The 24,600-nt window shown below is 46.8% G+C and overlaps 3 protein-coding genes across 10 annotated transcripts in view; 2 read left to right on the top strand and 1 right to left on the bottom strand.

Moving 5' to 3' along the window:
• Nucleotides 1–829: 829 nt before the first annotated feature.
• Nucleotides 830–5,243, bottom strand: TUBB (tubulin beta class I). Its single transcript, XM_006913666.3, has 4 exons — nucleotides 5,000–5,243; nucleotides 3,537–3,645; nucleotides 3,135–3,245; nucleotides 830–2,832 (listed from the first exon to the last, which is right to left on the bottom strand). The coding sequence occupies exons 1-4, from the start codon at nucleotides 5,054–5,056 to the stop codon at nucleotides 1,775–1,777; spliced, it is 1,335 nt and encodes a 444-aa protein (XP_006913728.1). The 5' UTR covers nucleotides 5,057–5,243; the 3' UTR covers nucleotides 830–1,774.
• Nucleotides 5,244–5,479: 236 nt separating this feature from the next.
• MDC1 (mediator of DNA damage checkpoint 1) lies at nucleotides 5,480–20,466 on the top strand. Of its 6 annotated transcripts, none has more exons than XM_015590757.2 (14): nucleotides 5,480–7,196; nucleotides 9,866–10,004; nucleotides 10,551–10,931; nucleotides 11,017–11,092; nucleotides 11,390–12,858; nucleotides 13,366–13,431; nucleotides 14,041–14,262; nucleotides 14,942–14,985; nucleotides 15,468–17,288; nucleotides 17,368–17,484; nucleotides 17,604–17,786; nucleotides 18,395–18,520; nucleotides 18,635–18,745; nucleotides 19,697–20,466. In XM_015590757.2, the coding sequence occupies exons 1-14, from the start codon at nucleotides 7,179–7,181 to the stop codon at nucleotides 19,862–19,864; spliced, it is 4,941 nt and encodes a 1,646-aa protein (XP_015446243.1). In that variant the 5' UTR covers nucleotides 5,480–7,178; the 3' UTR covers nucleotides 19,865–20,466. The 6 variants fall into 6 exon arrangements, with proteins under 6 accessions (XP_015446243.1, XP_015446239.1, XP_015446241.1 ...); XM_015590753.2 differs by having other exon boundaries at nucleotides 5,483–7,196; nucleotides 14,041–14,838; XM_006913664.3 differs by lacking the exon at nucleotides 5,480–7,196 and adding an exon at nucleotides 7,320–7,581 and having other exon boundaries at nucleotides 14,041–14,838.
• Nucleotides 20,467–22,878: 2,412 nt separating this feature from the next.
• NRM (nurim) overlaps nucleotides 22,879–24,600 on the top strand; it is a 2,903-nt gene continuing 1,181 nt past the window's right edge. The window contains exons 1-3 of one of the 3 annotated variants that reach the window (XM_006913662.3): nucleotides 22,888–23,060; nucleotides 23,644–23,840; nucleotides 24,370–24,546. In XM_006913662.3, coding sequence (XP_006913724.1) covers nucleotides 22,928–23,060; nucleotides 23,644–23,840; nucleotides 24,370–24,546 — 507 coding nt within the window. In that variant the 5' untranslated portion in view covers nucleotides 22,888–22,927. Of the gene's footprint in view, nucleotides 23,061–23,643; nucleotides 23,841–24,369; nucleotides 24,547–24,600 lie in introns of all 3 variants that reach the window. The other 2 variants (XM_006913663.3, XM_025048054.1) reach the window with 2 other exon arrangements.

Below are 24,600 nucleotides of genomic sequence, written 5' to 3'. Positions count from 1 at the left end.
GCCTGTTGTCCAGAATTATTTTCTTACCAAGACTGAGGGATGGCTGGAGGTTCTCAAGTGGTCAAATAAATTTGAACTCATGCAAAATGAACATAGCTTGCTCCCTTCCAGTAGGCTTTCAAAAATGGGAAAGTTACTCAGATACTGTAGAGTTGGAGAATTCTCCCCAAAGTTGTTCAGAAAGCATGCCGATGTGGAATGCTGAGAATTGCATTAGTCTCTAGAATTACTGAAAATATCCCAGGTAAATTGACTTAAGTTTCCAGGCAAGCTGAGACTTGTTTTGTACACTTAAAAGCACAAGTTGAGCAGTGTTTAGAATGGGATCTTGCTAAACCCCATACTTTACCTTAGTTGACTAAGAAAACCCCACTGAATTATAGAAAATAGCAAGATACCCATAATGCAAAGGAACCTTGGATGTGCTGTACATTGGGAATAGTACAATGGCTCTAACTTCATTCACATTCTTCTGGAGAGGTTAAAACACTGCTGGGATCTAGCCCACTTCTGGTTCGTATAGCTTGTGGGGCCTGAGAATCTGCATTTCCACAGTTCCAGGTGGGTGTGATGCTATTGGTCTGGGAACCACTTGACATTCATGTTTCCATTTTGATCCCTAGATCCCACATCTAAACTTATGCCTATCCTAGTTAAGACTTGTACTGGTGGTGGCGGGCTGGTTTGGGTACCAGGGATTAAGATATGAGGGGCAATTAAATATTAGGGTATTTTCATCAATTTATGGAGAAAAGCATTTGTGTCAAGTGAACTTGAGCCCCTTGCCTTTACCAGCAAACCTAAAAGAGCACAGCAAATCTTGCAATTATTTTTCAATTCCCATTTATTTTTGGCTCTTGGGGCAATGGCATTTTTTCAATATGAAAAAAAGTTCAACACAAAATAGAAATTTGAAGTGTAGGATTGGACAAAAATCAAAGAGGGGAAGAAAAAGCAATAGCAAAAGAGATGGGATGTCGCCAAAAGATGGTATCCAGTCCCCCCTGGGGGATGACTCAGACATTTAGATGGCAGTACACACTTTCCCATACACATACAAGACTGATTTTCCTTTTTGGGGCTAAGAAAAGGTGGGGCTAGGGCCTTTCTGGAGGCTTAGGGACCAGGATAGTCTCTCTCCCCACTTAACCCCCTTCTACAACCAAAGGAAGGGATCCAATGTTAGAGGGAAAGTGGAAGGGGGAAGGCTTCCACTTGACAGAGTGGGGTAGACCCCTACAAACAGGTCTAGAGCTTAGAGGGAGACTGAAAATGAAGATAATACTGTTAACACCTCCTCCAAAGCTGAGGAGCAATACCTGGAAACTAGGGCTTTGGATCCTAGCATGGATCCCACTAAAACTGCTCTAGATGGGAAACCCTACCCCTTCCTTGTAGGGACTTCTCCCTGCTAGTCAAGGGGGTTTCCTTTTCCCTTACCACATGGACCATCCATCTGGGTTTTCAGCACATGGCTCTAAATGTGATCTGGATGAGACTCAGCTTCTTGGGGAATTATCTTGAAAACAAAGAGGGAAATATTAACTGGACAGATGGGAGAAATGGGCACCAGAAGGAAATACAAGGTTTCCCAAAGTGGAAAGAGAGGAGACATTCAACAAACAACGAATATTTATTGAACACCTGTTATGTGCCAGGCACTGATTTAGAACCCCCCCTAAAAGAAAAAAAGAAAGAAAATGCAAATTCTTAGGGAGAAAAGGGGCAGCTGAAGGCTGAGGGAACTGAGAAGCCTGAGTGATGGGGCTTGGCTTTAGGCTTCCTCTTCGGCCTCCTCACCGAAATCTTCCTCCTCTTCTGCAGTGGCGTCCTGGTACTGCTGGTACTCAGAGACGAGGTCGTTCATGTTGCTCTCAGCCTCGGTGAACTCCATTTCGTCCATGCCCTCACCTGTGTACCAGTGCAGGAAGGCCTTGCGCCGGAACATGGCCGTGAACTGCTCTGAGATGCGCTTGAACAGCTCCTGGATAGCCGTGCTGTTGCCAATGAAGGTAACGGCCATCTTCAGGCCACGGGGTGGGATATCACAGACAGCTGTCTTGACATTGTTGGGGATCCATTCCACAAAATAGCTGCTATTCTTGTTTTGCACGTTGAGCATCTGCTCATCTACCTCCTTCATGGACATCCGTCCACGGAAGACAGCAGCCACGGTGAGGTACCGGCCATGGCGGGGGTCACAGGCAGCCATCATGTTCTTGGCATCAAATACCTGCTGGGTGAGTTCAGGCACAGTGAGGGCCCGATACTGCTGGCTTCCACGGCTGGTTAGGGGGGCAAAGCCAGGCATAAAGAAGTGGAGGCGGGGAAAGGGCACCATGTTGACTGCCAGCTTGCGGAGGTCAGCATTGAGCTGGCCAGGAAAGCGGAGGCAGGTGGTGACACCACTCATGGTGGCTGAGACAAGGTGGTTCAGGTCACCATAGGTTGGTGTTGTCAGCTTGAGGGTGCGGAAGCAGATGTCGTAAAGGGCCTCATTATCAATGCAGTAGGTCTCATCGGTATTCTCTACCAATTGATGGACAGACAGGGTGGCGTTGTAGGGCTCAACCACGGTGTCAGACACTTTGGGTGAGGGCACCACACTGAAGGTGTTCATGATGCGGTCAGGATATTCTTCACGGATCTTGCTGATGAGCAAGGTGCCCATTCCAGAGCCTGTGCCCCCACCTAGTGAATGGGTCAGCTGGAAGCCCTGCAGGCAGTCACAGCTCTCAGCCTCCTTTCGCACCACATCCAGGACCGAGTCAACCAGCTCCGCACCCTCTGTATAGTGGCCCTTGGCCCAGTTGTTGCCTGCCCCAGACTGACCTGGAATGGGGTTAGGAGGCAAGCTTGATTAGTAAAGTGTGGCACATACACAATCACCTTTGCACTTTTCAAATTTTGGAATAATGCCCATGGATTTACCTTCTTTTTCTCCCTCACTTGTGATCTATCCTTCCCCCCAATAACTTACAACCTAAGGCAATCAATCTCCCCACCCTCCATTAGAGATTTCGGAACACAGCCCCATAAAAATCCAGTACAACAATCATTTCCTAACTCTTGTTGTCCCCTCGCAACCAAATAAATTGAACATGACGCTATCTGCAAATATCTGTATAACTCACCAAAAACAAAGTTGTCTGGTCTGAAGATCTGGCCAAAAGGACCTGAGCGAACAGAGTCCATGGTCCCGGGTTCTAGATCCACCAAAATAGCACGAGGAACATATTTTCCACCTAAAGAACACAGAGAAGGGAAGAAAAGAGAAGAGTGAAAACGGGCGGAGGGTAGGTAGGTAAGTAAGTAAACGGGCTGGGGGGCGGCCAGGGACCCAAACTTGTGATTCCAGGCGCTGCCACCAGGTGGCAACAGAGAGTCAGCCTTTGGCCCAGATAGCGGGAAATTAGGTCTCCATAAAGAAAGAATGGGTTCATCCAAAAGAGATAAGGGGTTTTCCTTGCAGAGTTAAGAGACCCCAGAAGTAGGAGCCAAGATGGAACCTGAGTTTCCTAGGCTCCTTCCCTCACCTGTGGCTTCATTGTAATACACGGAGATGCGATCCAACTGCAGGTCACTGTCTCCGTGGTAGGTACCAGTGGGGTCGATGCCATGTTCATCACTGATCACCTCCCAGAACTGTTGGAAAAGAGCAATGAACCCTTGACAGCTCGGGTGCCAGCCTATTATGCTTCCGCCTCCACCATTCTAATTCCAGCCACGCTGTTCTTGGGCCTGGCTTCCCCTATATCTGCCTGCCACGCCCCTCCCCTAGTAGACACCCCCACACCTAGGAAAGCCACAGCTTTCACAGCTGAGGATATGGAACGATGTCCAGCTGCGAGGGCCGGGAAAGCTCAGACACCGTGGTGGGTGGACGGAGGCGGCCGACTCGACTAGTTAAGCGCACCCATCGCTGGCCACCGCCCCTCCACGCCGCACACGAAGCGTGCTAAACGAACTGCGGCAGTAGCCCACCCCCAGGTCTCCACACCACCGAGGCGCTAGCGCGCGCGGAGTCACCAACAAAAGGAGGCGTCATGCGTGGGCGGGGGCCGAGACACAAATTAAGCGCAACGGGCGGAGCCTGGCTCGGGCTAGCGCGCCCCCTGGCGGCCAACAGGCGAGGGCACAGCCCCCGCCCCGCAGGACCCAGCCCTTCTGCTACATCGTAGCAGCCGCACTTCCTTCCTCGCTACACAGTAGCCGCGCGCAAAAAAAAAAAAATCCCACCCCTTAGCGTCGGAATTTTATCCCTTCGCTAGCTTAACCCCTTGCTTAAAATGAGGATTCTCTTCCTTTCTTCCATTTAGTCCCGAGAGGTCCTTTAAAGAAAATGACCCCCCCCTCACCCTGTTTAAGCCCTATAAGGGTCTAAGGAGAAATAAAAGAAACAAAATGAATTCAGCACATATTAGCCTTTCATCCGCGAAAAACTAGGGGTTCGTCCCTCGAAGAGAGCGGGCGCGCGGAGATCACTGGTCTTTTGTGGAAGTAAAGTACAGCGCAGCCCACCCAGGCGCACCGCGCCCACCACCTTTATGGAGTGGGGCTCTGCAGCTGCCCCACCCGTCCCTTCCCCCTCGGGCGGGCCCTACGAAGACCCGCCAAGGGAGATGCACATGGGGAAACCTCGCCTCGCTTTGTCTAGGCCAGTTTCCGCATCTCCCTCTCTCCCAGGCCCTCGGACCGTTAGGAGATCCCCTTTAAGTAAAATCTTGCAGAATCTCGGTCTTCCTGCCCTCTAAATCTCAAGGGTGCTTTTGATAGCTTTCCCCAAAATGACTCTGCCAAGGAAAATAATTGCCCGTTTTTCAAAAGCAAATTCTATCTACAAATGTGTATTGTACATATAAAACTTATTTTTGAAAAATCCTGACTAAGGATGGAAACTGCAAACAGTCCAAAACCATTCTTCATAATTTATCTGGATTTTTTTTTTCCTCTCAAAAAAAAAAAAAAAAAACAGTTAAAAAAGGTTTAAAATCCTTACCTTGGCACCGATCTGGTTGCCACACTGGCCAGCCTGGATGTGCACGATTTCCCTCATAGTTCAAATTAAAATTTTTTTGCTCGCCTCAAGCTGTGTACGGGGCAAGAAAATATGTAATTTTCTTCTCTGCTGCTGGTCACAGGCTAGGAGTATGGGAGTGCCCCGGAGGCTGGAGCAGCGAGGTCCGAACGCGGAGGAAGGAAGGTTCTGAGAGGGAGAAAGGAGAGGGCAGGGCGCAGGAGGGAAGGCGGGGAGGGCGGGTCACGCATGCGCCGGGCCGGGAGGCGGGCGAAGGCTCCCGCGCGGCGCTCCCGAGACAAAGCCTCGGCGAGGCTGGCCCTGATAAGTCGATGCCGGTCAGGTAGCCAACGTCCATTGGTCTCTGTTCGGGTGGACGAGTGCAGTTCTCTCTGGGAGTTGTAGTCCTCTATTGTTGTCCACGCTGCAAAATGAAGGGACGAATGGGTGGATGCTGGGTTTTGGGGTTTTGGTTTTTTTGCGTTTTATGAAAAATGACCTTGCGCAAGATGACTTTCCTCTATACCTGAGGTTTTTTTGTTTGTTTTTAATGAAAAAAGGGAGTCATTTTCGGGGCTAAAGGCATCGGAAACCCTAGGGTGCCAGGCGTTGGAAGGTGGAGTAGGCACGCCCTGAAAGCTCCATGCTGCGGTAGCTCTTGGGAAGACAGAGCCGCTTAGCTCAGCGAAAAATGGGGAGAAATGTAGCACCCTGCTCTGCTACATTTGGTGACCACTAACAGCTGGCCCTTTGGTGACCACTAAGCTGCTGCTCCCCCCGATATCTCAGAAAAAAGGGGGTTCCCTTCTTGCTGTACCTCAGAAAAAAGAAGGGGACTGCCTTCTTGCTATTTTCTTGGGAGTTTTCTAATGATGTTTAGAAAGAGAAACAAACAATTGCAGCAAGGGCTTTGCAGGATAGAGATGTAATTGGAGGGTATATTCAAAGAATAAACGGAATGGTTTAGAGAAGCTGATATCTGGGATCTGTGAAGTGGAAGTCTTCGTCCATGTAAGAGATCTGGACCTCAGAGCACCGTTGAAGACTGTGATCTCATCAGAGAACTATGAGGCGAGATACCTGTTAGAATTTCAGAGTCTTTCCAGCCTGCCTTTAGACACTTTGCTGAAGTCAGTGGTGTTTCAATCCACTGATTTCATTAGGTGGCTGCCATTGCAAATTTTCAAGAGCCTTAGAGCTGAAAAAATGGGGGAAAAGGGGATTCATGGGAGAAAACTGGATGGGCTCAAATCAGAGTGGCATGTTTCTTCTCGGGGTTAACTCACGTGTTAGATACTAAGTGTCTACCAAATCAGGAGCTAGGGATACAAAAATTATTATAAATTAGCTCCCTGGTCCCCAGGCTCTTGCAATTTGGTGAGAAGTGTATAAACAGAGTGGTAAGCACTGTAATAGAGGACATGTGATAGAAAGGTCATCATTGTAAATTCACATAAGATTCAACATCTCTCAATCACCTTCTAAATGAAAATATCGAATTGCGTAAGACTCTCTACCCACTTAAAATAGAATGTTTTACGTTTTAGGGCATGATCACAATAAAAGTTATTTTGTGGTAGTGAGAGAGTTCGGAATTTAGAATCAGAGGACATGTTTCAATCTGTCTCTTACATTAACTGTAGGAACTTAGCCACGTCATTTAACTTCGCGGAGTTTCAATTTCTTCTGTAAAATTCACTTCTGCCTATTTGATTATTGTGGTCAGAATGAAGTGAGGCAGCGAATGCAAAAGGCCTTCCTACATTATACATATGTCAAATTGTTACTATCTTTTAAGTATGAGATAACGAAACAAATGATTTTAGCATCCTTTCTTCACTCCTTGAAAGACCTCGGTAAGCCTTAAGTTGGTTAGCAAAATGGTTCTCGCTTTTGGCCTAGGGACCTTTGCTTTAGGAAAATGACCTCAAAATGTCCATCAGGGCTGTATTCTCAGGGAGGAAATGCCATGACTTCTACTAAACAAGCCAAATCAAAAGGAAATGAACTGCCGTTGCAGTGAGGAGTCCTCAAGCGCCACGCCTGTGGGCTGTTCTCCAAACTGCAGCCTCCGGCCACGATTGCAACCCATTTTCATTTCTCATGAGTCAGCAGCCACCATGTCTGGGAAGACCTAGGAAGGGCGCTCTGGCCGCACTAGATGCATCAAGAGACTATGGTAAGCCCCTCTAGGCGCCGCCGGCAGCGAGACTCTGTGGTCGCGATTTTGATATCTGCGAGGGAAGTGGGCGGTGGGTGGTGAAGCGGGTGCTCCCCTGGAGCTGCCCAATCGAGGTGCGCTGTTCTGTGTGCGTACCGCCGCCTCCACCTCTCTCAACCGATCTGTCTTCCGGGAGAAGCCGCTCCTTTGAGCTGTAAGCGGGTGGGGGAAAGGGCGGGGCTCTGGCTGTGCCTCCGTATCCGGGGCTTTGTCAGTCGCTTTGCATCAGGGCTATGAAAGACAGCGACCGGAACCAATCAGCGAATAGGCTCTGTCCCAGCTAGAGCGCTCGCGCCACCCGGTCGCGGCCGTTACTGGTGGCGCGCGCGGGGACTCAAAGTAGGTGAGTTCTAGGGGGCCTCGCCTGCGGCTCCCCGGGTGCCATCTTGGTTCTCCCGGAGGGCGGGAGGGGCGTGTCTTGGGTGAGACTGGGCGGAGGAGACTTGGAAATTTGCTTCTGGGATTATAATACTCATCCTTACTTGACGCCCCGCCCCGAGTTTAGGTATGAAAACACTGGGAGACCGTTGGGCCAGGAGGGAACCCACCCAGGGTGGGGATCAAAGGTGATGGCCTATTGGCTTGGAGCCAAGTGTCGTGGGCACCCGCTGAGTTCGCCAGTCATAAGGACAGAGTTAGAACTATCTCCATTGGAGGCATCCAACTTTCCCTGTCAACGGTTTCCCCCTAGGGTGGCATCTTTCTAAGTGAATTACACTCATGCTATGTTGTTTTCATGTTGTTTTCATCTGCTTTCATTGGTTCTTTCATTAGTAGATTTGATGACATAACTTCCAGGAGGGCAGGGTTAATATTATGTTTGGTTCGTGAATGTACCCCTAACACTTCGAACGGTACCAGGTGTGGAAACTAGTCGAGTGAATATGATGGACCCTAGGGGAAAAGACACGGTTCTACTGTTCCAGTTCTCGAGGGAGTGTGTGAATTCAGGCAGAAATGGAAAGTAATGGTTACAATATAATGAGAAGTGTCAAGATAGGTAGAAGTCCTTTGACCACTGTGGAACATGGGAATACATCAGGAACACCAGAAAGCAGGGAAAACTCCAGGAAAAGCTTTGCTGAGGAAGTAACATTTGAACCGAATCAGAAAGGATGGGTAGGAATTGGACCAGAAAACTAGGAGAGAAGGGCCAACGAGCTGGTCTAAGGCATGCAGTTGTGGGGGACAATGTGTTCAGAGACCGAGGAGAAGGTCCATGTAGCTAACCATAGACTTTTAGGAGGCAGTGAATACATTGCGGGACATGAGGTTCAGATCATGGAGGCTCTTGCTAAGAAGTTTAGATTTTTATTTTATCCTTTGGGCATGATAAGCCATCAAAGAATATTAAACAGAGGAGAGACCTTATGTGGGAGATCTTGGGCAAATTTCTTAACCCATCTGTGTTGCAGTTTCTTTATCTGAGAAATAGAAGATAATAATACTTTACAAGGTTCTTGTGACAAAAGAGTCGGTTTAGTCTGATCATACTGGGATGGTTTGGTAAAGTGTAAAAAGCATAGGCTTTGCAGCCAGAAACACATTTATTTCTATCCTTTCCACTTACCTGCTATGTTATCTTGAGCAAATTATTTAATATTTTTAGCTTTTGTTTTCTACATGCTTGCCTCATACGGCTTGTATGCCTAATACACAAGACAATGCCCAACACACAGTTGATGCTTGGCAAAAGTTAACTCCCTTTAAAATGTTTTTCAAACTGAGTTGCATCTCTAAAGTGGATGTTGAGATCAATTTAGTGGGTTGCAAATTGGCATTTAAAAATAGAGAATAGAAAAAGCAAAATGAAAACTATCGGTGTATTGTATGTAGTAAGTGTAAAAAGCATAGGCTTTGCAGCAAGAAACACAGTAAGGCTAAGAATTAGTTCTCATATGTTTGTCCATATAAATAAGTATGTGTATATGTATATACAGATGTTCTCCAAGTTATGATGGTTTGACTTATGATTTTTCGACTTTACAATATTGCAAAAGTGATATACATAGTAAATTATGTGAGATATTCAACACTTTATTATAAAATAGGCTTTGCATTAGATGATTTTGCTCAACTGTAGGCTAAAGTAAGTGTTCTGAGCATATTTAAGGTAGGCTGGGCTAAGCTATGATCTTTGGTAGGTTAGGTGTATTAAATGCATTTTCAACTTAATATTTTCAACTTACAGTGGATTTATCGTATCGAATAGTAAATTATGTGAGATATTCAACACTTTATTATAAAATAGGCTTTGCATTAGATGATTTTGCTCAACTGTAGGCTAAAGTAAGTGTTCTGAGCATATTTAAGGTAGGCTGGGCTAAGCTATGATCTTTGGTAGGTTAGGTGTATTAAATGCATTTTCAACTTAATATTTTCAACTTACAGTAGATTTATCGGGATGTGGAGGAGCATCTATTTGTGAACTTGGGACCTTATAATATTTCTGTGTCATGGTCAAAAATATTGTTTCAATGCTTCAGAAGGATAACAACAGGGTGCTTGGCGTAAGAGAAGCATCAACCCTTATAACTATCGAAGTTTACCCCCGGTTGTGAGTCTCCTCTCTGAGACTGTGTATGTGAACCAACAATAGAGATGATGATAATGTGTTTCCTTCCCAGATCATGGAGGACACACAGGCTATTAGTTGGGAGGTTGAAGAAGAGGAGGAGACAGAGAGACCCAATGAATCTTTGGGGCATAGCTTGGAGCCCCTAGGGCGACTACATATCTTCAGTAGTGCCCATGGACCAGAAAAAGGTCAGAGGATGTTGAGTGCTGAAGTACTGGTATAGACCTCTTTATTTTTCTGGAGAGGTGGTTAAGGGTTGTAAGAAGCTTATGCGTATTTTAAAGATATCTGGAAATATTTTTTTTTTACTGAGAATGGAGAAGAGGGGGGTGATTGTGTTGATGGTCCCAAGCAAGTACCCTGGACTCACTGGAGGTGACTTGACTTTGGAAGGAGAAGATGAAGAGATTCAGATAAAAATTCAGCATGGTCTAAAAATGGGTGGTGGTGATGGTTATACAACAGTGTGAATATACTTAATACCACTGAGCTATAAACTTAAAAATGGTTAAAATGGTATCTTTTATGTCTATTTTATCACAAAAAAAGTCTGGTATAGATGAGGTGTTGGCTATGAATGATGCATTACATCATTATCTAGATGTCCTGGGGCCTTTTATTTTTCTAATGCATGCGGGGATCTTGAGCGACTAGTGGGGTACTTAACAGGAACATTTTCCTAATAGCAGGCCACAACTGTGGCCTTGAAACCTATCTACCTCTCTAATTCTTAGATTTCCCACTCTACCTCGGAAAGAATGTGGTAGGCCGAATGCCTGATTGCTCTGTGGCTCTGCCCTTTCCATCCATCTCCAAACAACATGCAGTGATTGAAATCTTGGCCTGGGACAAGGCACCTGTCCTCCGGGATTGTGGGAGCCTCAATGGTACTCAAATCCTGAGGCCTCCTAAGGTCCTGAGCCCTGGCATGAGTCATCGTCTGAGGGACCAGGAGTTGGTTCTATTTGCTGACTTGCCCTGCCAGTACCATCGCCTGAATGTCCCCTTGCCCTTTGTCTCCCGGGGCCCTCTAACTGTAGAGGAGACACCCAGGGTACAGGGAAGAACTCAACCACAGGGGCTCCTGTTGGCTGAGGACTCAGAAGAGGAAGTAGGTAAGTGTGTGTATTGGGAGTGTGGGTGAGGAGATAGGGATGGTGAGTATAAAACTGTCAATTTACTCCTTTCTACCCTTGACAGATTCTCTTTCTGAAAGGTGTGTAGTGAAAGAATCAAGGACCACGTCCTCCCCTGTGGCAACAGTAATTCCAGAGAGGTGAGTGCTGAAGGGCCAGACACCTGAGTCTTCAGAAGAAAGAGGAACCAGGGTCTGCAGAATCTATCTCTAAGAGGAATAATTATCATGAAAATTGGGGCTGGGGAACTACACACATACTCTTTCACTCAGCTGAATTTTTATTGAACATCTTTGATATGCCAAGTAGAGAACTAATTGCTGGAGATAGAAAGACAAATACTATCTTGTCTCTGCCCTCAAGGAGCTCACAGTTGAATCAGGTATCCCTTCCTGGGAAACAGATTCTATAGACCTTTTCTTCTCTTTCCTTCATAGTGATGAAGAGGGGCCTTCCCTTGCCCCAGATGGCCCGGGGCCACCTTTTGCCTTCAACTTGGATAGTGACACAGATGAGGAAGAAAATCAGCAACCAGCAGCAGGGGAGGCTTCCTCAGCTGCCACAAGAGATGCCACTGCAAAGACAGAACAACCGAAAGCTGTCGTAACTGAAATCCAGCTTGAAAAGAATCAGTGTTCAGTGAAGGAGAGGAACAATGACACAAAAATCGAGAGCGATGCGAGGAATGGAGTGGTTCCAATTGGAGTGATTCTGGAGAGGAGCCAACCTGCTGGGGAGGACAGTGAAACAGATGTGGATGATGAGAGCAGGCCTCCAGGAAGGCCAGTTGACCTCCATCTGGAAAGGACCCAGCCTTCTGGCTTCATAGACAGTGATACTGACCTGGAAGAAGAGGGGGTTCCTGCAACCCCAGCTGTAGATCCTATGAAGAAGAGGCAAATCCTCCATGGAGTTAGTACAAACAGTCCTGGGGGACTTGACTTGGCACATCTTCAGGAGACCCTAGCTGATAGTGATACAGATGTGGAGAAGGGTGAGGCCTCACTGATGGTCCCTCTGGAGAGAAGCCAGGCCTCTATGGTGATTGACAGCAATACAGATGACGAGGAAGAAGTCTCAGCAGCACTCACTTTGGCATGTCTGAAAGAGAGCCGAGCTGCTGTGTGGAACAGAGATACCGATGTGGAAGAGGACAGGACACAACCTGTGGCCATTCTAGAGCAAAGCCAAACTTCCTCTGGGAAAGACAGCGACACAGATGTGGAGGAGGAGGGGTTCCTAGTGGAAAAGAGAGAATCTGTCCCTAAGGGTCACGCAGACAAAGCACATTCAGAAAAGAGCCAACCTCCTTTTGGTGACAGTGATATAGAGGTGGAGAAAGATAAGAGCTCACCTGGAGTCCACCTGGAGAGAAACCAAGCCTCTGCCACAATGGGCATCAACACACAAGTGGAAGAGGAAGTCCCACCAGGGCCAGCTATTACACTTCAGGAGAAGCATCAGATGCCTGTGGTACGGACAAATCGAACAAATATGGAAGCAGAAGGGGGCCCAGCAAAGTTGCCTGTGGTACATCTAGAGGAAGCCCAACCTCCTCCAGGTGGGGACTATGAAACAGATGCTGAGGAGGGTGTATCCTTAGCAGCTTTAGCAGTGGCAGATGAAAGAAAAAGCCAGCTTCCAGCAGAAAGGGAAGCAGAATGTGCTTTAGCTGTTCTTGAGCAGGAGAGAGCTCTTGAGGCGGGGGCTCAGGGTGGGTCACCTGTAGCACAAGTGGAGCAGGACCCTCTCCCTGTCTCACAAGAGAACCTAACAGATTTGGTAGTAGACACAGGTACTCCAGGGGAGCCCACCCAGCCACAGAGAAAGGGAGCCCAGCCTCTCACAGAAAGTGGAAGAGAACCACATATGGACAAGACCAAAGACTCTAGAGACAACAATGATGGTAAGTGCTGGCCTGCCTTTCTCCATTAACTCCTAAGATAAAGAAAGCTTATAGGGTGTCTTAATTCAAGCTGCTGTAACAAAATACCACAGAGTAGAAGGCTTATAAACAATAAACATTTATTTTTCGCAATTCTAAAGGCTAGAAAGTCCAAGATCAAGGTACCGGCAGATTCGGTGTCTGGTGAAGGCCCTCTTCCTGGTTCATAGGTGGCCAATTTGCTGTGTCCTCACATGAGAGGACAAGGGGTCTCCTTTATAAGGTCACTAATCCCATTCATGAGGCCTCCTAATGACCCAGTCACTTACCAAGGACCCAATCACTTACCTCCTAATACTATCACACTGGGGATTAAGTTTCAACATAAGAATTGCGGGGGGTGGGGGGCGGTCACAAACATTCAGTTCATTGCATATGGGTTTGGATTGGGGAGAGAACAGTAGAGGAAAAGTAAGGAGTTATGGGGCAAGTATGATTTTTTATTATCCTATATTCCTCCCTCACCAGATTCTGAAGATCTGGACCTACAAGCTACCCAGTGTTTTGTGGAGAGAGAGAATCAGAACCTGGAAGGTTAGGACATCTGTGTCTTGGGGACCTTGGTGCAAGCAGGAGCTGGGAGATTAGACTGGTGGTTCTCGAGGGGTGTGAAAGTTGGCGTGGGCAGGACCGAAGACTGAAAATGGGCCATTGGAGTTTTATGGATGTGCTGTGCTTAGGCCATTTTTTCTTATGTAGCAGTCCAGAGCATGAGGATGAACCTACCCAGGCCTTCCTGTTTACTCTGCCTAAGGGCCTGGCCCTTCACACTGCAGCTTCCAGGCTCCTGTATGAGAAACTCTCCCCTTCTCTGTGCCCTTAACTTGGCATCCTTGTTTTCTCCCTCTACACATTTCTTTCATAATCTTTAATTATTTTGCTGATGTTTCTTCATCTCATTAGGAAAAAAATGCCATATTAAGTTAAACTCATAGAGCAACTAGTCTAACATAATTTTTAAGAGAGCTTTCTTATGATGGTATCGTCTTACTTTTTGGACAGACATTAAATGTTACAACTATCCTTATTCCCAGCTTTCCTTTAATAACCCATATAGATTTATTGTTCATGAATTAATCTTAATACTTTCTCAATCTGTTACCTTCTCAACCTCTCCCCTCCTCTCTGATTCTCTACTTCCAGGTGCCCTGGATGAGCCATGGGAGGTCTTGGCTACACAGCCCTTCTGTCCAAGAGAGTCTGAGGCCTCTGAAACCCAGCCCATTGCTGCCCACCTTGAGGCCCATGGATCTTGCCCTTCTCCATCTAGAGCAATGCGACGAGACCAACATCCAGAAAGCCCAGTTCATGCAGAACCATTGGAGAGTCAAGGCAGAGGGATGCAAACTGTGGAGAGAGGCATGGGTATACCAAGAGAAACAGCAGAGAGGGTGACCCCCAAGAGGGGGCCATTGGGGCGGGAAACCAAGAAACTGCCACCAGAAGGAAAGAGAGAAGATGTGATGGGAGAGGAAGAATTAACCAGAGTGTTTCAGGACAGAGAACAAAAGCAAGTGTTAGCTAGAGCCACTCAGAAACAAGAATCTGATAAAATGGTGAAACGTACAAGTATGGAAAAGGATCCGAAGAGTTTAAAGGTAGAAAATGAGACATCCAAGGAACTACAAGAGAAAAAGGTAGTAGAGCAGACTCTTGGAAGAGAGATATTTGAGAGAAAAGCGGAGAAACTAGCACCAGAGAGAGAGAGTGAGCCAGGTGAGTTAGAGGTCTGCATACCCAAAGCGATACTGGACAGAGGCGCACAGAAAGAGGAGATAGAAAGAGAGAGCCAGGACCAGAAAGGACAGGCCTCCAGTTCGACACCAGAACCTGAAGTAGGGGCAGGGAACCTTCAGGGACTAGCTTCAGCCCTGATAGCTTCCAGGAGCCAGTCAGGTGGAGAAAGGGGAGCCCCAATGAGCCCGAAGAGGCAGCAGAGAGGTGAGTGAAGGTAGAGGGGAACCCAAGTTGTTACACAGCCCTCATAATAACTCCTAAGTAACTGCTTAGACCTCAGCTACACTTGTCTTTATTTTCTGTCTAGGTCACTTGAATTGCAAGATACCACCTGCTGAGGAGCCTTCTAGGGTGAGAGCTGCTTTCTCTACCTCTCTCTACTCCACGAGTTACCTCTGCATCCCCTTCACTACCCCTTCTCCTGACCTTGCTTTCATTTACTCTTTCTCATCTTCATTGTCTTCCATTTTCACCACGCTTTAGTAGGCTTCTCTGTCCCTTTACCATGGCACCTGTTGTTTTCCATATATCTGTTTCCCAAGTTCTGTCTCTTGCTACTTGACTCAGAAAGAAAATCCCTTTCTTTGTGTCCTTTTCCTCTTTTCCCAACCATCCATCATTCATATACTCAGAACACTATACTGGTGTTAGTGGGGACAGGTCCATGGAAAGAAGACTGCTCCCTCCCTAGGAAGTTCTCAGTCTAATGGAAGATGGCCCAGACAGAGAAATGCCAGTGAGCACACTCTAACCCTAAACAAGTATCAAGAACAGTATCCAGTCCTATTTTCCCTCTGCTGCTTCCTGCCTCACTTGCTTCTATTTCTCTGCAGGGTGATCCAGAATCCTTAGATGCTTATCTGCCTCCGACAGTACCTGAAGCTTCATCCCCACTTGAAACCCCCCTTATCTCTCAGAGCCAAAAACATCCTGCACCTCAGCTCCTTTCTCCCTTTCCACCCTCTTTAGAGCCTCCCATTGCTATGACCAGGCAAAATGGGAGTCAGGAAGCTCTAGAGACTCCCTTGTCCTCAGAGCTGGCCCCTCTTCATGCAGAACCCAAAGCCAGGCTCTGGGGGTCCTCCAGGATGACATCTCCAGTTTCTTCTCTAGCTGTGGAGCCCCACCTTACCTCCTCCATAGACCATCCCGTCAGCCCTAAGCCCACATCTTGGGCCACTCGAATCAGGACACGTAGGTTCTCTGAAATGACTCCTGCACCAGTTGTCCCTACGGCCCCTGAGCTTCAATCTTCCACCTCCAAAGACCAGCCTGTAACCCCCAAACCCACATCTCGGGTTACTCGGAGCAGAACACGTAGGTCTTCTGTCAAGACTCCTGCACCAGTTGTCCCCACAGGCCCTGAGTTCCAGCCTTCCATCTCCACAGACCAGCCCATTACCCCCAAGCCCACATATCGGGCCACTCGGGGCAGGACACATAGGTCCTCTGTCAAGACCCCTGAACCAAGTGTCCCCTCAGCTCCTGAGCTCCAGCTTTTCATTTCCACAAACCAGCCTGTCACCCCCAAACCCACATCTCGGGGCAGGACACATAGGTCCTCTGTCAAGACCCCTGAACCAATTATCCCGTCAGCCCCTGAGCTACAGCATTCCACTTCCATGGACCAGCCTGTCTCCTCTAGACCCACATCTCGGGCTACTCGGGGCAGGACACACAGGTCCTCTGTCAAGACCCCCCAATCAATTGTCCTCACAGCCCCTGAGCTCCAGTCTTCTACCTCCAAAGGTCAGTCTGTCACCACTGAGCTCATATCTGGGGCCACTTGGGGCAGGGCACATAGATCTTTTGTCAAGATCCCTGAACCAGTTGTCCCCATAGTCCCTGAACTCCAGCCTTCTACCCCTACAGACCACCCTGTCATCCCCAAACCCATATCTCAGGGCAGGACTCCTAGGTCCTCTGTTAAGACCCCTGAATCAATGGTTCCCACAGCCCCTGAGCTCCAGCCTTCCACCAAACACCAGCCTGTTGCCCTTGAGCCCACATCTCGGGCCACTCGGGGCAGGACACGTAGGTCCTCTGTCAAGACCCATCAACTAGAGTCCACAGCCCTTGACCTTGAATCTCTCAACCCCACTGACCAGCCTGTCACCCGCAAAGCCATAGCTCAGGGTGCTCAGAGCAGGACACTAAGGTCTACAACAAGTTCTGTGCTGGTTTCTACCAAACTTGAATTCCAGTCTCCCACAGACCAGCCTATTCCCCCTGAACTCATTCCTCAAGGCAATTACAGCGGGAGGCCAAGGGCCACTAGGAAGCGTGGGTCCCTTTCAGTTCCCATAATTCATGAACCTTGCTCTGCACCCCCTGAACCTAACTCCCGGTCCTCAAGGAACCAAAGGCGAGGAGCAGTGAAAGCAGCTGAGTCCCGTAGGACCATTCCTGCGCCTGCCTTTGCCCAGATTCCTGAGGCACCCACTCATGCTCCTCAGATCCAAAAGGCAGAGGAAGCAGGTAGATACGGGTTCACCCCAGAGCCCCAGCCTAAGGCCTCTCAAAACCACAAGAGGCCTTTAGGTACTGCGGATTTACCCCCACTTCAAAAACGGCTCCAAAGAGGGGAAGTCTCCCAGAAGACAGCATTCCTCAAGGAAAAGGAAGACCCTGCAGAGAGGCCAGGGAAGGAAGAGGTGAGGAGAGAGCTGGGGCTACAGAGTTGGGAAAGGACTCGGGCTCCGAAACTCCCACTAAAATCCTTCTCAATCCCAGGATGTAGTGATTACAGGACCAGGAAAAAGAAAGAGAGACCAGACCGAGGAGGAGCCCAAGGGAATGCCAGGCCGCAGCCTCCGACGGACCAAACTTAACGAGTCCACAGCCCCCAAAGTAGGAGAAAAGGGGCATGGGGCTTTGTTGGAGTAGATGTGGGAGGATGGGAGGAGACCTAAGGGATTTGGGAGATGAGCCTGGTTGCTGTGACCAGCTCAGGCCAACCCCCTCCACAGGTGCTCTTCACAGGAGTGGTGGATGCCCGGGGAGAGCGGGCAGTGCTGGCCCTGGGGGGAAGTCTGGCCAGCTCAGTGGCAGAGGCATCCCACCTGGTGACTGATCGAATCCGCAGGACTGTCAAGTTTCTGTGTGCCCTGGGGCGGGGCATCCCTATCCTTTCCCTGGACTGGCTGCACCAGGTGAGAGGCCAGGAGATAATGACAAACCAATCGAGAGAGTGACTAGAAGACTGCTCACATAGCACTCTAGAAAGTGGTGGGAGGAAAGCAGGTACAGGAGAAAAGGGTAGGGCTTGATTCAAAAAACACTGACTTCTGGTGTAGCCATAGTTGGCTAATGCTACCACTAACCCAGAGGTGCAGCTGCTGCTTCTAGTGAAATCACACCAGAAGGAAGAAGGATTATTAAATTAGACCAGATTTTGTTAAATGTAAATAATATGCTAGCTTCTGGAGGAGAACCTAAAATATGAATGAATTCCCTTGACTTATGCTAGATTCTTTTTCTTATAATGATAACAAAATACACATTTTTTAAAAACCTTTCAATGTTTGGATTATGTGAAGCTGTTTCCTGTTAAAAGGGAATGCTTTGAAAAGGCATTATAAATGCCATTTTTATGAGTTAATCATGATATCCTAGGGGAAAGAAGACTGAATTAAAGGTGTTTTTGGTTAAAAAAAAACACACACACACACACACACTTGCACTCCCCTGAAAATGCTAAGCAGCAGAGTTGGGTGACGGGGCTGGCCTGAGCTTTGATGCTGACTGGTACTGTCCTCAGTCCCGCAAGGCTGGTTGCTTCTTGCCCCCGGATGAATATGTGGTGACTGATCCTGAGCAGGAGAAGAACTTTGGCTTCAGCCTTCGAGATGCCCTGAGCCGGGCCCAGAAGCGAAGGCTGCTGGAGGTGAGAGAGAGGCTATCTTCCTCCCTATGCTTCAGCCCTCCCTCCAGAAGTTTCTTAACAGTCCATGCCTCTAAGTACAGATATCCACTGTCTCCACCATTTTCTTCCTCTTAGGGCTATGAGATTCATGTGACCCCTGGAGTTCAGCCACCTCCACTTCAGATGGGAGAAATCATCAGCTGCTGTGGAGGCACTGTCCTATCCAGCATGCCCCGGTCCTATAAGGTATAGGTGGTATGTTCTGGATCTGCTGAGGTGGCAGCTAAAGAGGTGGCTAGAATGGCAAAGAGTTGTAGGACAAAATGGAGGTATAGCTGGGAATATAGAGTAGTGAGAAGAGTGGATGAAGAAGTACAGAAAAGGATAGGAATGAAGGAAGAGGTCTGCAAATACCACATGGACTTATTTTTATTTGGTATTTTTAAAAATTTCAAATATATGCAAAAAGAGAACAATGCAGTGAACCTCCATATACCAAATACACAGATTCAACAGGTTAATTTACATTTTGCTACATTTGCTTTCTATTCCTTTTTTCTTTTTCATTTTCTTTGCTGACATATTTGAAAGGAAACCGCAAACATTATTTACTTCTACATCCTTGTAGTACACATCTCTAAGAAATATGTACGTTTTCTTTTACATAATCACAATGCCATTATTGATACATAGCAAAATTAACAATGGTGTCTCGGTTATTGTCTCATACTCCATTAATCAAATTTCTGCAGTTGTCTGAAAATGTCTTTTTACAGTTCAGTTCAGGTTTCAAACAAGGTCCATGTATTGCCACAATTGTTATATCTCTCAATTCTTCTACTCCAGAGCTTACCCTAACCCACCCAGCCTTTTTTATGCCATTGACTTTCTGCAGAAATTAGGTCAGTTGTCCTTTAGAATGTTCCTCAGTATGGATTTTTATGTTTGCTTCCTTGTTGTGTCATTTATCTTATTCTTCTATCTTTTATATTTCCTGTAAATTAGTTAATTTTAAATGCTTCAGTAAATTCAACTTTTCTGGCAAGAGTACTTCATAGATAGTGCAGTGTGCTTCATGTGGCTTCATATCCGGAGGTACCATTTTAGTGATGCAAAGACTGATGAGTGGGTCCTAACCCTATTTCTAGGATTCTTTTTCACCTTTGACTTTCTGTCTTTTCTCTCTCTCTTCCCCAGCCTCAGAGAGTTGTGATCACATGCTCCCAGGACTTTCCTCGATGCTCCATTCCATTTCGGGTTGGCCTGCCCATCCTTTCACCTGAGTTCCTGCTAACAGGAGTGCTGAAACAGGAAGCCAAGCCAGAGGCCTTTGTTCTCTCCACTTTGGAAATGTCATCCACCTAAAAACTCTACCCCAGTACCCTTTTCCCTCCCAGACCATTAAATGAAGTGTTAGAAAATATTTGGAAGAAAGAACTTAGGGCTTTAGAAAGGAATGGGGTATATTAATCTGATTTGTCTTAAAACATGGGTGGGGCCGAAAAGGCTTAGGGGAAAACAAAGTTAGGGAGCTTGGGAGCAACAGATTTTTTTAAATGGCCATTTAAAGTTGGCTGATCTTTTGTTGAGATATCTTAAGTAGTTCTATCTTTAGCTGGACTGATGTATTTATTGCTGGGACTGATGTACTTATTGCTCAGTGGCACAGTGTCCTGCCTCCCATTTGAAAGCCATCTCTCTTCTTTTCTTTCTGGGATTCTTATCCTCTGAAAGATAGTGGAAACAATTTTGGTATCAGGAACTTGAAGGGATGCTTGAATTATGAGGGTGGAGTTATGAAATGCTACTAAAATATTTTCCTCTCTCCTGGCCCCATCGTGTTAGAAGCGTCCTGTAGCTTTGAATTTGAGCAAGTCTCTGCACTTTTCTGGCCTGCTTTTCCAGTATTTATAAATTGGAGTTTAGGCGTAACCTCTATGATAAATAAATATTCAATCTGTGCCTTATGGTGTAAAGTTTTCTTTATATATAACATTTCTTAAATTTAAGTTTTTAAAAGTTGTTTGATTTACAAGGCTATGAAGAAGTTGGAACCCTTATACATTGCTGGTAGAAATGTAAAATGGTTTAGCCACTATGGTAAACAGTTTGATAGTTTCTCGAAAAGTTAAATACATCACTACCAAATGACCCAGCAATTCAACTTGTAGGTATACACCTCAATTAAAACACTTGTTCACACAAATGTTCCTATCAACACTTTTCACAAGAGCCAAAAGGTGGAAACAAATGTTCATCAGCAGGTGACTAGATAAACAAATTGCAGCATACCAATACAATGGATTATTATTTAGCTGTAAAAAGGGATGAAGTACTGATTCATGCTATAAGGCTTTGAGGATGAACCTCGAAAGCATTATGCTAAGTGAAAAAAGCCAGACACAAAAGTTCACGTCTGATTCCACTTATATGAAATATCCAAAATAAGTAAATCCATAGAGATAAAGAGCAGATTGGTGGTTGCCAGAGGGTGAGGGGATGGAAATAATGAGTACAGGGTTTTATTTTGGGGTAATGAAAATGCTTTGGAACTAGACAGGTGGTGGTTGCACACATAAATACTAAATGCCACTGGATTGTTCTCTTTAAAATTGTTATGTGAATTTCACTTCAATAAAAAAAAAGTTCATTAGTTTTGTACATTTTTCTGCAGGTTATACCTAAGTTTGGAAAATGTAGCATAAGCTTTGCCAAACACTGTACTGACTTTTAAATATACTTAATCTCTTAATATATTTAAGCACAGCCTTTGTGGGTGTGGCACACGGTAGGACCCAAATAAATGTTAGTCCCCTTGCACAATTCAAAGCCTCATACTGTGTGAAACTGTCCATGTCTTTAAGGTCCATCGAATTCCTTACAGTACCTGCTGTCTCTATAGCCCCATTTAGCACTCACTTAATGACTGGTATCATTTAAGTGTCTCAGTTTAAACTTCTAGGCAATAGGGATCTTACACTTCCAACGAATCCCACAGCTTGTAGCACATCGTGTAATAAGTGTCTCTATCAGTCAGGGTCCTGGCAGGAAACAATGGTCCAGTCAAATTAGGATAATTTGAGGAGAGTTTAATAAAGTAAAAATTACCAAGAAGTAGGCAGCATGTAGAGAAATCACAAAGAATACTGCAGTACCCACAGCTCTGTGGTGACCTCTAAATTCGAAAGGATGATTTTTATTGATGTAGTCCATTCAGGACAGCTTACTCAAGCAGAAAGCGCGATGGAGTGGATCTGGAAGGAAAATATGTCTAGTACAGTATACAATAGCGTTGATTGAGAGGAGGAATAAGGTTGATTCAGAGGAGGGTGGGAGTACTGAACTTCGGGGAGGGAGAAGGAATATGTAGAGCCTGTGAGTTGCTGCTTGGCAATTTTCTCATCCGTGAGCCCACGGGACTAACAGCTCCTTAATTCTCATCTTGGGAAATTTTATCTCTTTGGGCTTGTTCTATAAGTTGAGGGAATTGGCTTAACAATGTCTAAGGTCGTACCATGGTGATAGCTACTGTAAGTATATGATCTTTAAATCCGATGGAGAAAAAAACCCTTTTACTTTGCTTTTTAGACATGAATGTTAGTCTATATCACAAACAGGTCTGTAAGGGAAATATGTTTAACAAAAGATCTTAGTTGTTTCTGACTAATGGGGTTGCAAAGTCATTGATAATCACAAACTTGGATAAAATTAATCTACTGCAAGGTTTACAACTGTAATAAAGCTTTCTACCATATTTTCACATTTATACTCTCATGGTTACAAATCAACCTTTGGCATTAGAACAAATCTTTTAGTATTACAGAGCAGTTCTTTGCCTTTCTTAGCAAGTGGAGAAGCAACAACTAAACTTTTTAGTAAGTTACAGAACAAGCATTAAGTTATTTTGCGGTAAAATAGTCGCTAACTCTTTTTTTCAGTCTAATAAGATGTAATAGGTGACTGAGCTTTAGGTTCTCAGCCGTCGTCTCACCGTTCATTATTAAATGTTAACTGAGGCATGAGAACCTCTGACTCTGGCTGTTTTCCAGCCAGGGCTATTAAAGAAGGGGGGTTCCTATTGCTGTTTCCACAAGAACCCTGCAAAAGAAGAATTGTCTTCATTTTAGATGGAAAAATTAGCTGAGGTGGAATTCAACCGACGTGAGTGCTGCTGAGCTGCTGCTCTTTCACCTCTCACTTGGGATTCTAACCTTCCCTCTGTGACGTGGGGACTGCAGGCTCCGGAAAAGCAACCCGGCCTTGGCTTTGCAGCGGTCGGCAGAAGCAGCAGGCGGGAAGCCCTGGCGTCAGCGCGCAGAAGACCCACCCCCCTGGGCAGGATCCCAGACGAGAGGCGGGGCCGGAGGCGGGGCCTGCGCCCGCGGGAACCTCAAGCCCACCCCCTTCCCCGCCCCTCGGTTTCTCGCCATGGCCACTGCATTGCTCCTGGTCCCTGCCGCCCTTGCCTCTTTCATTCTGGCCTTTGGCACTGGAGTGGAGTTCGTGCGCTTTACCTCCCTTCGGCCACTTCTTGGAGGGATGCCGAAGTCTGATGGTCCGGGTGAGCGGGAGGGATCGAGGATAAGCTCTGGGGTAGGGAGGTGGAGCCCAAGGAAAGGGAGCGGGGGCGGGGTTTGTACCTGAATGACCGGGGAAATGTGGGAGTGGGAACTAGAGCCGAGTTTCTCAGAGAAACTGCAGAAGAGACCTGAGAGCTAAATTAGAAACTCAAGGATTAGCGATTTGGAGAGGCTGGAAAGTGAGGACTGAGGCGGTGGGAAAGGGCGATAAACAGTGTATGCTAGGAAAGTACTTTGTAGAGAGGACTATGGAGAGGAGAGTATTAAAAAAAAATAAAAAAAAGAAGCAGCATTTAGAGAAGCGATATAAGGGTGGCCTCTCCTGCTATGTCTTTGAAACTGCCCAACAGGAATCATCTTCCCCAGCTCTGAAGGAGGCCTGGGAAAGAGGAAAGAAACTGGGAATGGGGAAGTGAGGTGATCAAAGCCTAGAAAGGAAGCATTAAGGCTCTTGAAAGCATTAAGGAACCCCATCTTGAAAGCTTGGGGCCCCAAGAGGAGATGAGCATAAGGTGTTTCCCACCATCTTCTTGTTTATTTGTCACTTTCTCCAACTCCCCCTAGATGCCCACCAGGGATGGCTGGCTGCCTTGCAGGACCGAAGCATTCTTGCCCCTCTGGCTTGGGATCTGGGGCTCCTGCTACTATTTGTGGGGCAACACAGCCTCATGGCAACTGAGACAGTGAAGGCATGGATGTCCCGGTACTTTGGGGTCCTTCAGAGGTCATTGTATGTGGCATGCACTGCCTTAGCCTTGCAGGTATGAGGCCCTGGCAGCTGGGTCCCCAAGGGAAACAGAGTCTAGAAGGATGCCCTAGATTGCAGAGGCAAAGACCTTTGGCTTCTCATAAAATGTAGGTTTAGGAGGGGAACTGAGGGTGTTCAGGACTCTAATCTCAGCTTCCATTCCTCTACAGCACAAGCCCTACTTTTTATCAAGAAGGGTATACTGCTTGTCATTCCCCAAGCATGCATACCAAGTGCATTCTCACCTCTGCCACTGCTTGAGATCCTTTCCTTAACTCCTCTTCAACCCTACTTTCTTCTAAACCAAGGGAAGGCTTCCCACTTAGTACTCATCTATCTTCTCAATGGATGCTTGGCATAAGCTACTTTGTACACTTCTCTGGATGGAGTGACCAGAGAAGTACACAAAGTAGCACCCCCCACTATGATGCTCATAGTAAAGCTAGGGAGAGCTTCAGGCCAGCCTGGGGTGGGGGCATCCTCTGGGTCTGGGTCTCTGAAGGGTGGGTTGCTAGGATACCCAGCCTCTCATCCTTCCTTAGCTGGTGATGCGATACTGGGAGTCTGTTCCCAGAGGTCCTGTGCTGTGGGCAGCTCGGACTGAGCCATGGGCCACCTGGGTGCCCCTCCTGTGCTTTGTGCTCCACATCATTTCCTGGCTCCTCATCTTCAGCATCCTTCTCGTCTTTGACTACGCCGAGCTCATGGGCCTCAAACAGGTGAGGCTCCCAGATCCCTACCTGAGACCTCTGATCTTTTCTAGGCCTCTTTCC

Source organism: Pteropus alecto, unplaced genomic scaffold, assembly GCF_000325575.1.
Source record: "Pteropus alecto unplaced genomic scaffold, ASM32557v1 scaffold555, whole genome shotgun sequence".
Lineage (NCBI taxonomy): Eukaryota > Metazoa > Chordata > Mammalia > Chiroptera > Pteropodidae > Pteropus > Pteropus alecto.
Note: the sequence above shows the minus strand (reverse complement) of the source record. Positions and strands in the feature narration are given on the sequence as shown.

What these genes read in the sequence shown, in the direction of transcription:
- TUBB (XM_006913666.3), bottom strand. Translation starts at nt 5,056, where the DNA reads ATGAGGGAAATCGTGCACATCCAGGCTGGCCAGTGTGGCAACCAGATC. An exon ending in GTATTACAATGAAGCCACAG is followed by an intron (nt 3,246 to 3,536) that starts GTGAGGGAAGGA and finishes TGTGTTCTTTAG; the next exon opens with GTGGAAAATATGTTCCTCGT. An exon ending in ACCAGACAACTTTGTTTTTG is followed by an intron (nt 2,833 to 3,134) that starts GTGAGTTATACA and finishes ACCCCATTCCAG; the next exon opens with GTCAGTCTGGGGCAGGCAAC.
- MDC1 (XM_015590753.2), top strand. An exon ending in TGCCCATGGACCAGAAAAAG is followed by an intron (nt 10,005 to 10,550) that starts GTCAGAGGATGT and finishes TCTAATTCTTAG; the next exon opens with ATTTCCCACTCTACCTCGGA. An exon ending in CCCTGGACTGGCTGCACCAG is followed by an intron (nt 17,787 to 18,394) that starts GTGAGAGGCCAG and finishes TACTGTCCTCAG; the next exon opens with TCCCGCAAGGCTGGTTGCTT.